General features: G+C 37.9%; 1 protein-coding gene across 2 annotated transcripts in view; it reads right to left on the bottom strand.

Moving 5' to 3' along the window:
- vps13b (vacuolar protein sorting 13 homolog B) overlaps window positions 1-11,503 on the bottom strand; it is a 394,105-nt gene that overhangs the window by 325,758 nt on the left and 56,844 nt on the right. For both annotated transcript variants that reach the window (XM_014010833.1, XM_014010832.1), the window contains exons 14-16: window positions 8,602-8,771; window positions 8,266-8,460; window positions 5,325-5,449 (exon numbers count right to left, since the gene is read on the bottom strand). In XM_014010833.1, coding sequence (XP_013866287.1) covers window positions 5,325-5,449; window positions 8,266-8,460; window positions 8,602-8,771 — 490 coding nt within the window. The remainder of the gene's footprint in view (window positions 1-5,324; window positions 5,450-8,265; window positions 8,461-8,601; window positions 8,772-11,503) is intronic.

Here is an 11,503-nt window from a genome sequence, read left to right as displayed (position 1 = left end):
ACATGTTCGTACGAACCCTTTGTACGAACAAAAGTAAGAGAAATTTAGGAGAAGAATACGAACATGTTCTTGCATGAGGCCCAATGAAACCCATCTTTAAGCTACCATGTGTCAYAATACGTAGACCAATTGAACAGAAACAGAAACTTGATTTTCTTCTGTCTTGACTTGATTGAATTCAAATAAAAACATAGCATGTCTATTATAGAACAGGAATGTCAGTCACTAAGGATATGAGCCTTGCGTTTGCTCAGGCCGTTTTCTTAAAGCAACACTGCTCAATACCTCCATTGATCTTGATTAGCCATAAAACCAAATAAAAATGTCTGACACCAGATGCAGGGAGGGGAAAAAAATCCTTCCTGTAGAGTTGGCCAAAATACTTTATAGACTGCCACACAAAAAAAATGTTTTACTTTGCAGCTCACAATTCTTTACATTCAAACAGTTCAGAGAAAAAGGTGGAACAACATTACATCATGTGCCAGTATGTGGTTTTAATACACACCTGTTAATACATAAAGCTGACTTGTTGCAGTTTGTGTTCACATCTCTTCAAGCTGGATCACGTGAACACTTTTTTCCTTTCTGAAAACATTCCTGTGTTTCTTTAGAGCACAGCGTCAGGGACTAAAGCTCAGCTTAAAATGAATTCTCAGTTGCAGAACTCCGAACGAATCAGAACGATAGCACCACAACCAGACTCCAGGTGATTGAGTTAAATAATTACAATCCCATCTACACAGACACATTTATAACATAACCGTAGCCTTGATAATGTAACTAAATTTAAAGTCCCAATGAAAATTTTTTGGTAATACTTTTTGAAAGTAATTTTCTAATTATAAAAGAAGTTTTGACTTTTTGTATTTGAAGAATATGAATGTCACAGGCACTTAAATGCTTATTTTTTGTCACATATCACAAGTTGAATGCACTGTTTTTTCATAAAATCACTGGTAAACATTAATTTCTAATAAATGTTTTCTTTTCAATGTTTGGCTAGTTGACAAATGTAAAAGCCACGGTCAGTACTGTCATCAGTAAACACTGCTCCTGTGTGCTTGCTAAATTTAGTTTCTTTTCTCAAACATACTGAAAAGTGTTTGTTGTTCTGTTCTTGGCTGCATTTGCAGACACAGACCAGGAGCTGCTTGCCACAAGTAACTATGAACAGGAGTAATGAGGCATTACAATCACACCAGAACCCTCGTGCCTCAGGTGCATCAAGTGGAGTTCATAAATCACAACACAAGCTAATCTAGGGTCTAGACTACTGGTCCAGACGGGGTGACACACTTCTCAGCTTTAGATTAAACAAAGCAAGTAGTGCTAAAAATTGCACTCAAGTGGGGGAAAATGTAAAAGACTTGGACCAATAATGAGATACCATGGGACAACTAACATTCTTTACTATGCTACTATTCTAAATGCATGTCTGCTTTTTTGAGGCTGTATAACATGCACCTGTAATTCCACATACTTTCAGAAATTATCCCCTCAGAAATAGCTATGCAAGTAATAGGGGCTTCTAAAACTGCCACATAAAAGCTGGCGTGGGCCTGAATTATGGCCTGCAATGCGACGAACCACACCAAGCTGCTGCTGGTTAGTTGGTTGGTTGGTTGGTGGGCCACAGCCAGTCTCCATATGTTGCTGCCGTCAGGTGGCCCAGCATGAGGAATATTATATGGTGTGTGTGCATGTGTGTGAGTGAGAGTGAAGTTAAGTTCTGGGGAGATCGATGCAGGTGGCACTTCTAAAATCCCCTTCCTCCAGTTCTCTGGCAGGTTGGGAGCAGAGGAGATTTAATCTGGAATAAAAGGTTTGACTAACAGACCTGTAGCAAAACAACTTTTAAATTATTTTTTTTAGATTTGACTGGATTATTCTACAAAAATAATCACTTTAACATGATTAATTTTTTTATTTTAAATCTCAACTGTGGTTTAGATGCGTTGAGCACCTGCTAACTATATTTTAAACAAACATCAAATATCTAATAAGGCTTTTAAAACCTCACTTCCGTTTAGAAACGAGAAAAAATGTGTAGGTGGTCCATCATTTTTGTTGCCCAGAATACATTTGTGTTTACCCAAAGTGACCCAGAGCACTAAAATATGGTGTTCATCTCAATTTTCCACTTAGTTCTGAATATGCTTAATTCTTTTCTTTACTGAGGCAATTTGTGAAACCTAACACTGAACGTGTTTACAGATGCACACAGCCTTCAAGCACCCACCTCAACAAGCCAATGTGAGATCAAATTCTAGTACTCCAACCATCCCAAGTTTAATATTTACCAACAGAAAACCACTTCAGTTGTACATTAACTACTGCATTGCAAACATCACTTTGGTGTGGCTCAAGAATCAACTTCATTAACAGTTTTACAACCAAAAAACACCATTGTTGTGCTGCAACAGGTCTTACTGAATAATTCTATTTCCATATGGATGCATGAAAACATTTAAGATGGGTTACAGTATTTACGATAAAGGCAGAAAAGGCTCAAAGCTCATCCTGAAGGGAGTGGGCAAAAACAACTCAACTGTATTTTAATGAAAAAGACCCGGATATTCCTTTTAAAATAGGACATAAAATAATGACATAAGTAAGCATGTAAGCTTCGCTGTAATGAGAATTCATTTTCCTTGTTAAAACTGGATATAATGTAGGACTTTATGATCAGCTCTGATCCTTCTGACTTATATTTAATCTATGTTACACAGGAGAGTAAACTTTTTTACTGTATATGGTGAACTTTTTTTTCCCACTAACCACTAAACAACCCTGAACTCTGTCAGACCTGCTCATCACCAGTCTTCCAGGAGCCAACAGTCATGTCATGTTTATTGGACTTTAACTGTGCTGACAGACAACACAAGAGGTAGAATGACAGGTAGGCTGCCTCCCATAAAAACCGATGGGGTCAAATATGAATCACTCCATCTTTGACATGACAAAGCTCAAATCATTGCAATAATAATTTTTACCATGATAACCATCATTATTTAATAGAAATAAACTGACAAGACGACAAACTGTTGGAAACTCTTAAGCTCCATTTAACCTGATGTAGGATAATCTAAGCTTTGATGTTTAAAGCCATGAGAAATATATATGTTTTTTATATATTAAAAAAACATAAAAGCTAAGTTAGTAAGTTTTAATAAAAGGCAGAAAATGTCAATTCTTAAACAAATGGATTTTATGTATCAAGTTTCTACAAAAACAGACAAAAAAAGGTCTTTAGCAGGCTCTTACATTTTTCAGAATATTAGGTTTTAAAAACATACTTCAGCTGTGATGAGTTAAACTTGTAACAAAGGGGGGAAAATAGAAATATTTACAAATGACAATTCTAATATTGCCTAATCGAGTTCCTAAGTAAGCACAGCACACAAGTGTGCCAAAACCTGACTTGTCAGAATCCCCACTTTATTATTTTTTTGTGAACAGTTTTATGACTTTTACTTGAGTAGTTTTCTCATCAGTGAAATTTATATTTACCAAAGTCATTTTCTGTTTATGTAATTTTACTTTTACTTAGTTACTAGATTGCAGAGGTCTATAAAGTACTTGAAAAAACTGTTACCTAGTACTATAAAACTATGTTACCTTCAGCTGTTATGAAAATGCTGTATATACCAAAAATAAACCTGACTTTGCATCACAGCCTATCTACACACCTTGAAATTGGCCTCTGTCTCTATAAGAACCTCCTACTGTTTCTAACAATCCCACTTCAGCACATCTTTACAACAACACTACAGGGGAGGGGCGTTCTGTGGGGCAGGAGCTCAGCTGCAGAATGAGCTCCAGGGAGGAGCTTTGTACCAACAAGTGTTTAGGTAGCTTCACATGCTACAGGAGATTCAAGGATTTCTCAAACATGCATGAAAGAGTCAAAGCAACACTCTGGGTATGTTTTTGATGAGGGAATGAAATAACATGAGATAAAGGTCAAAAATTCTAATTTTGAATATGTCCCCTTTAAAAAGACCCCAGTATGTTTTAAAATGTCCTGCTGACTCACTGCTGTTTTAGAACAATCAATAATTATGATATATTATGATTTCAACTTTGACTTTTGTCAAAATCTCATATTGGCACTACTCAAACAGTACAATATTGTACATGATTTCTTGGGAATAAGTTATAAAAACATGTTCTGTATAAAAAGAGAATGTAATTAGTTTTAATAGCTTAAAGGAGACTTGAGAAATCTTGTAGAAAGAAAAACATTCAGACATTTGAATTCACTATGTGAGGCAGGGCAGCAAACTTAAGTAGGGATTGGGGCAGAGACAAATAACTCAGTCTTTTATTATTAGCAGAGAGCACTGGGAATCAGGTTTTAAGAACAAGCTAAAACAATTTTCTACATTAAGACATTAAGGTGCCATTTGTCGCCAGGTAACCACCACAGAGCAGACGTAGCATTTGTCTGGAGAAGAAGTCAAAACCATCTGCTGTTCTTTGACATGTTTAAATCCAAACTAATAGGAGGAAATAGACTCCCAAGGTGGTGATCTGGCACAGGTTTTCAGCTTTAACAGGCACTTTGACTGCTAGGTGTGAGAGAGAGGGCACAGATTGAACCTGCGTGTGTGTGTGTGTGTGTGTGGGGGGGGGGGGGGGGGGGGGGGGGGGGGGGGGGGGGGGGCAAATACAGCAAGTTACTGAAAATGGGGATTGAATGAATTACTTTTTTTGTCTTTACAATACAGAGCAAGCACAATGTGAAGACTTTTGGCATGCTGGAGGAAGACCAAAAAAAATCTTGATGAATTTAAGTTCATAAAGTCAAATCCAGTGGCACAAAAGGCATATAGATTTAATTTAAAAAGCATAAATCATTTGAGTATTTTCAACAGTAAAAAATAAAGCTAACCCTTATGAATATTATTCCCCCACACACACACAATGAGGCCAGTGAGAGTCCACTGATCCTCTAATATTGCCTTTATTTTATTGTCTCTCCATCTGGCGTTACTCCTTCTATCCATAATTTGTCACTTTTCATCTGTAAAGGTAATTAAATTGTAATCACTTCTGTGATTGTTCAGGTTACAGTCACTCATTTCAGCTCTCTCTCTCTTTGACTTTGATAAAAAATAAAAATTTAGTAACATGTTTCTTTTTTTATTTTTTATCTCCTGTGACCACACTATTTGCTCTATTTTCCCCCCAAACTGGTGACAGTAGAAATTATAACAAAMCTGTATCCAATAAAACAACTGCACACACACCTGATACACAGAGTTAAGTACACACATTTGTGCAGTATGTTTTATAGTATACAAGTGATATAAGCTCACCATAATGCAGGCATCTGAATGAGCTTCCCATAGACTGCAGTGCTGAAGGAAGGGATGATGGGGATGAGAGGCAGGAAGCAGCCGGTACTGTCCTGGCATGTCAAGCCTGCCTGGAATCCAAACACCTGCAAACACAAACATCACAGAAAAATAAAGAAACGGATCAAACCAGATTTTGAAAATTTGAGGATTTTACAGACTGAATTATTTTTTGTTTGAACAATTTTCTAATAAAAATAGTGAAACTTGTTAAACTTTGTATTGGCTTTGATCAAAACGAATCACTAAGGTTTGTGCTTGAATCAAAATGTGAAAATAGAATAGAATAGAATAGAAATAGCCTTTATTGTCCCACGCGTGGAAATTCAGGTGTAATAGTAGCAGATACCTATATCAATCCACAGAAACAGTAAATTGCAATGTGACATTACCAACTGTAGCATATATGACTTATGAGTAAAGATTTATAATAAATTAATTATAGCTTTGAAAAATAATGACTGGACAAACAACAAACAAACAACATACCCCTCAAGTTGTTTCCTGTATTTTTGTTAGAGTTTATGCAGGATAATGTGTGCCACAGGATTTTTCATTCATGCAAACAGATCAGTGATTCTTTCAGGGCTTAATGTAAGTATGATTTTATCAACATTTGAAGGAAAAATAAAACACCATTTGCTATGATGCGTCTTTTTCCTGTAAACCATTCTTCTGATGCCATTTCTGTTGTAGATAGTTTACAACAGATAGAAAAAGCAAATATACTTGTAGATTTAAAAAAATGTCTTTAGAGACAACATGTTGATTCTCCAATGTTGTGTTAGTTTGAGTCATTGTATTATTTCTGGTTTAAATCACTTTGTTCCACAACAAAATGTCAGACAAAGAGGTTTTAGACAAGGAACATTTTGTTACTAAGACAGGAAGATTAAATATTAGGAAGTTTAAAATTGTACTAATAAAATATTGCAATACTTTCTAGCTTAATACAATACAAAAATACCATCCAGCATATGATGCAAAAGCAAAAGAAGGTTACTTAGATTTCAGAATTGTGCAGACTGTCCAGCAAACTCGAGTGCCAGCAGTGAATCACGAAGCCATGACCAACTCTGAGCTTTTGTACAATTACTGAAAAGTGAGACAATAATGGAAAAGCACTGCTCTCAAAGCAACACAGAGAGTGCCAATAAAACATAGATTAAGATAAGCTTTAGTTTATCCTCTTTTCAAATCTCTCCCTGAACAGAGTGAAATACATCCAAAGTGACCTCCACCCTTTCATGATCCCACCACCAAAACCCAGAGGCAGAAATAGAACCTTGGCAGATAGATGCTGATCGGTCACAACAAGCTTTGGCCACTAACCAGTTGACCGTTAACCCTGCAGTGACCCTGTGATAAGGACTACCAGCACAGTATCCAGTAAACATCCTGACCATACCAGGAGGAGTTGGACCAACAGAAACCAGCTCACAACCATTATCTCGGCCTTAAAAACTTAACTTTCTGCATCTGTTGTATTATATGGAACTTTATTTAAAAAACAAATATAAATTAGCTTTTATGTAGATAAAAAAATAAACAAATGACAATTTTACTTTACCTTAAGCCACTTTAATGTTAAGGTTTTGTTTGTCTTTAAACTTATTACAGAATTACCAAGTGTTTCAGTAAAGTTTTACCTTATTATTTTAAACCCTATACAAATTCTAATTAAAAAGTTTATCAGCTGAAAGTATGAAAAGTCTAGAGTTTTCCAAAGGATTGATCAGAATATTTTAAGTTTGTTGTTTCTTTTAACCAATTACAAAGATATTTAATAAAAGATTTATTAAATCCTTTGATAGGAAGAAAAGACTCTTGACCTGATTTGCAGTTCTAATTGTAATTACCAATAAAATATAAACTGATACACAAAATATTTATAAAAACATGACAGAAACCATGTTGAAGTAAAATGTACTGTTGCCAGAATGCAAGCCGATAGCATCTCATCAGCTTAGAAGACAGAACTCATGAGGGGGACCAGAGATGGACTGGACTTTTTCACATTTTATAACCAGTTGAAAAGGGGTCATTCAAGGTCATTAAAAAGGTCACAGGGATCATTTCAAAGTGGTGTTAAAGGTAGTATCTCAAAGAGCCATGGCTGCTGGGGACAAGATGTCTCAAAACATTTGCAAAGGTTCTCAATTTTCTAGCGTGGATCTAACTATTTCATTGCAGTATTTGAGACAGCACTGCCAAATAAGGTCTGGACTTACAAACTACAATTTGGTGGTCTTCATTCTCTTCTGCCACCAACATGTAAGCATGGATGGACTAGTCTTCCCTTGTTATATAGTCTCTGCTATCAAACTGGAATGAACCCGTCTGGAAGCCGGGGGGTGGGGTGGACCTCATTTGGATTTAAAGAGACAGCCTCAAAACGAGCTGATCTGAGAGACAGCTCAGAAAAGGGGTGAAAGAGGGGCTTGTGGAGCTACAATAAGGACCAAAGCATTGCAGTTTTACTTTATGAAGACCCCAACTGAAGGAGGTGAATGTAGAAAAATAAGGATTGAAAAGCATCATATGTCTCCTTTAACATGACTGCACTGCTCACTGGTCACTTGACCACAAACAGAACTCAGTGGGACTGTACGTGTAAGTTTTTTTATTTCACGACTTTGAGTCTTCAACTAGTTTCCAACGGATGCCGCTCTGTTAGATATGTTACTGATAGGGAGTAGGTCAATGTTGCCGACTTGTCTGCAGATGTTCTGTAAAACATGTTTTACATTTCTTAAACTGTGCTCTGACAACATAAAAAAACTGCAAAAACAAAACAAAAACATTATTCACTCCATATTTTATTTCTGATGATTTGAAAATATGAATAAATTCAGTTGTGAACCATTTGCCCTGCAGCAGAGTAGAATATTTCTGTGCTCACCTTGAGGTAGACATGTGAATAGCAGTGATGTAGCAGGTTGTCAGGAGGCTGGTTTAGACTGCTGACAGTAGTGACCAGTTCTGGAGCGTACATTGGCACAGAGTGTTCAACATTTACTCTTTCCACCTGGAACTGCACAGAGGGTAAGAGTTGGAGTGGCTGAAACACTGGAACAGAGACTGGACCTGGTGAAGCCTGGAGACATTAAAAAAAAAAAATATTAGCAGACATTAGTTCAATAGCACAAATTCAGGTATTTCTTTTATTTTAGGAAATTACAATACAGTATGAGCTTGACAAAACTTAGGCCAATAGTGTGTTTAATCTAGGTGCTACCTTGTGTCCCATGATGACAGGAATGAGTGCATGAAGGAGGTTGAACTCTGCCATGGAGACAGTGACAGACACTTGGAGCAGCGTGAGACAGCTGAGTCTGACTGGGATGAACTCTTCTAAATTTGAAATCTCCTCTGGAGTTGATGAAACACTGCAGACCTCAATAACCTCTGCAAAGAAAAACAGAAACAAATGTGTCATCTTTGGAACATATACTGAAAAATATAACAGAAAATGTACCAAGAAATTACAGAAAGTGGGCTGCTTTCACAATGGATTTTGACAAAATGCCAAGACCCTGCAAAGACCATCCACAAAGGTACATAATAAGAATGTAGTGAGCTTCTCATTACGCATGTCAGAGCGTGGCGAGGCTAGAATGCTTTTAATCAAGCCAAAGACTTTAGTAGTTAGACTGTGGAAGTTTGTAATTGTGGCTGCAGCATAAAAGAGTTCATGCACACCAGCTCAGCTTGGTCAGTGAGGATTTGAAACAAAACAGGTCATCAAGCCTAGCTTACGACTGATTGTACAGTTTCAATGAATTCTGACCATTTCCAACCAGGTCACCAGCAAACTGTGAGGCCACTTTTTGAAAGACCTGTTTCTGAAAATCACTGCCTATTTGTGTGAAATTTTGGTTATTTAAACTTTACTAAAGTAGTTAATTTTCAGCCAACTTTTTACTCCCTACTCCTTATATTTTCAATCAATTATCTGTACTTTTTACTTCTTACATTTTTTTAAGTAAAACCTAGAAAGTTGTTACTCCCATTTCCTTTTGACTTGCTTTCCCTTCAATATTTTATTGTTAAAAAAACCCAATCCAAATAAATTGTGCCTTTGGGACAGAGTGAATTTAACTGTAGTTGGATGAGAAGTACAAATATACTGTATATTATTGTGACACTCTTGATTTGTACATTCCATCACACCTGTAAGACACAAATCACATGACACTCCAGCAGGACATATTAGATGTAGACTAGTAAGATGTCGTCTTGGCAGAGATATACTGTATGTGTGGCTGAAACAGGTAGCCTACTGTATCCTACATTTTTCAACATTAATATTTTAATATTACATTATAGTCATGGCCTTTACAAAAATGTTCTTTGGTGAGGTCGCCTCCCAATAAATGGCAATTTGGAAAGTCTAAACAGTCACATTTAATACTTTTACTTTTAGATAAGGTAAGAGACAAGATAAAACTTTATTGATCCACAGCAGGGAAATTTGCACATTATTGCAACTCAATACAGGAGAGGATGAGATAGAATAAAGAAAGATAAATAAAAGAAAAACAAAAATAGACTATACACATGTGATATACACTCACCGGCCACTTTATTAGGTACACCTGTCCAACTGCTCGTTAACACTTAATTTCTAATCATCCAATCACATGGCGGCAACTCAGTGCATTTAGGCATGTAGACATGGTCAAGACAATCTCCTGCAGTTCAAACCGAGCATCAGTATGGGGAAGAAAGGTGATTTGAGTGCCTTTGAAHGTGGCATGGTTGTTGGTGCCAGAAGGGCTGGTCTGAGTATTTCAGAAACTGCTGATCTACTGGGATTTTCACGCACAACCATCTCTAGGGTTTACAGAGAATGGTCCGAAAAAGAAAAAACATCCAGTGAGCGGCAGTCCTGTGGGCGGAAATGCCTTGTTGATGCCAGAGGTCAGAGGAGAATGGGCAGACTGGTTCGAGCTGATAGAAAGGCAACAGTGACTCAAATAACCACCCGTTACAACCAAGGTGGGCAGAAGAGCATCTCTGAACGCACAGTACGTCGAACTTTGAGGCAGATGGGCTTCAGCAGCAGAAGACCACACCGGGTGCCACTCCTTTCAGCTAAGAACAGGAAACTGAGGCTACAATTTGCACAAGCTCATCGAAATTGGACAAGAGAAGATTGGAAAAACGTTGCCTGGTCTGATGAGTCTCGATTTCTGCTGCGACATTCGGATGGTAGGGTCAGAATTTGGCGTCAACAACATGAAAGCATGGATCCATCCTGCCTTGTATCAACGGTTCAGGCTGGTGGTGGTGGTGTCATGGTGTGGGGAATCTTTTCTTGGCACTCTTTGGGCCCCTTGGTACCAATTGAGCATCATTGCAACGCCACAGCCTACCTGAGTATTGTTGCTGACCATGTCCATCCCTTTATGACCACAATGTACCCAACATCTGATGGCTACTTTCAGCAGGATAATGCGCCATGTCATAAAGCTGGAATCATCTCAGACTGGTTTCTTGAACATGACAATGAGTTCACTGTACTCAAATGGCCTCCACAGTCACCAGATCTCAATCCAATAGAGCATCTTTGGGATGTGGTGGAACGGGAGATTCGCATCATGGATGTGCAGCCGACAAATCTGCGGCAACTGTGTGATGCCATCATGTCAATATGGACCAAAATCTCTGAGGAATGCTTCCAGCACCTTGTTGAATCTATGCCACGAAGAATTGAGGCAGTTCTGAAGGCAAAAGGGGGTCCAACGCGTTACTAGCGTGGTGTACCTAATAAAGTGGCCGGTGAGTGTATAACAATGCACATATACACACATACATAAAAACATATATACCGTATAGTACAGTAAATACATGAATCTATATGAAGGTACATATTAGTGATGGCAGTGTAGGTGAATTGTCCAAGTGACTGATAACATCATGATGTGTTATACAGTCTAACTGCAGTTGGAATGAATGACCTATGGAAGCGCTCCGTCCTGCAGCGAGGATGTTTAAGTCTCTGACTGAATGAGTTGCTCAGCCCCCCACGGTTTCATGCAGAGGGTGGTGGGGGTTGTCCATGATGGCTGTCAGCTTTGCTAACATCCTCCTCTCACCCACCACTACCACAGGCTCCCAGCACAGAGTTTGACCTC

This window comes from Austrofundulus limnaeus, unplaced genomic scaffold (assembly GCF_001266775.1).
Source record: "Austrofundulus limnaeus strain Quisiro unplaced genomic scaffold, Austrofundulus_limnaeus-1.0 Scaffold74, whole genome shotgun sequence".
NCBI lineage: Eukaryota > Metazoa > Chordata > Actinopteri > Cyprinodontiformes > Rivulidae > Austrofundulus > Austrofundulus limnaeus.
The sequence above is the reverse complement of the archived record's forward strand: the minus strand, read 5'-3'. Positions and strand labels throughout refer to the sequence as shown.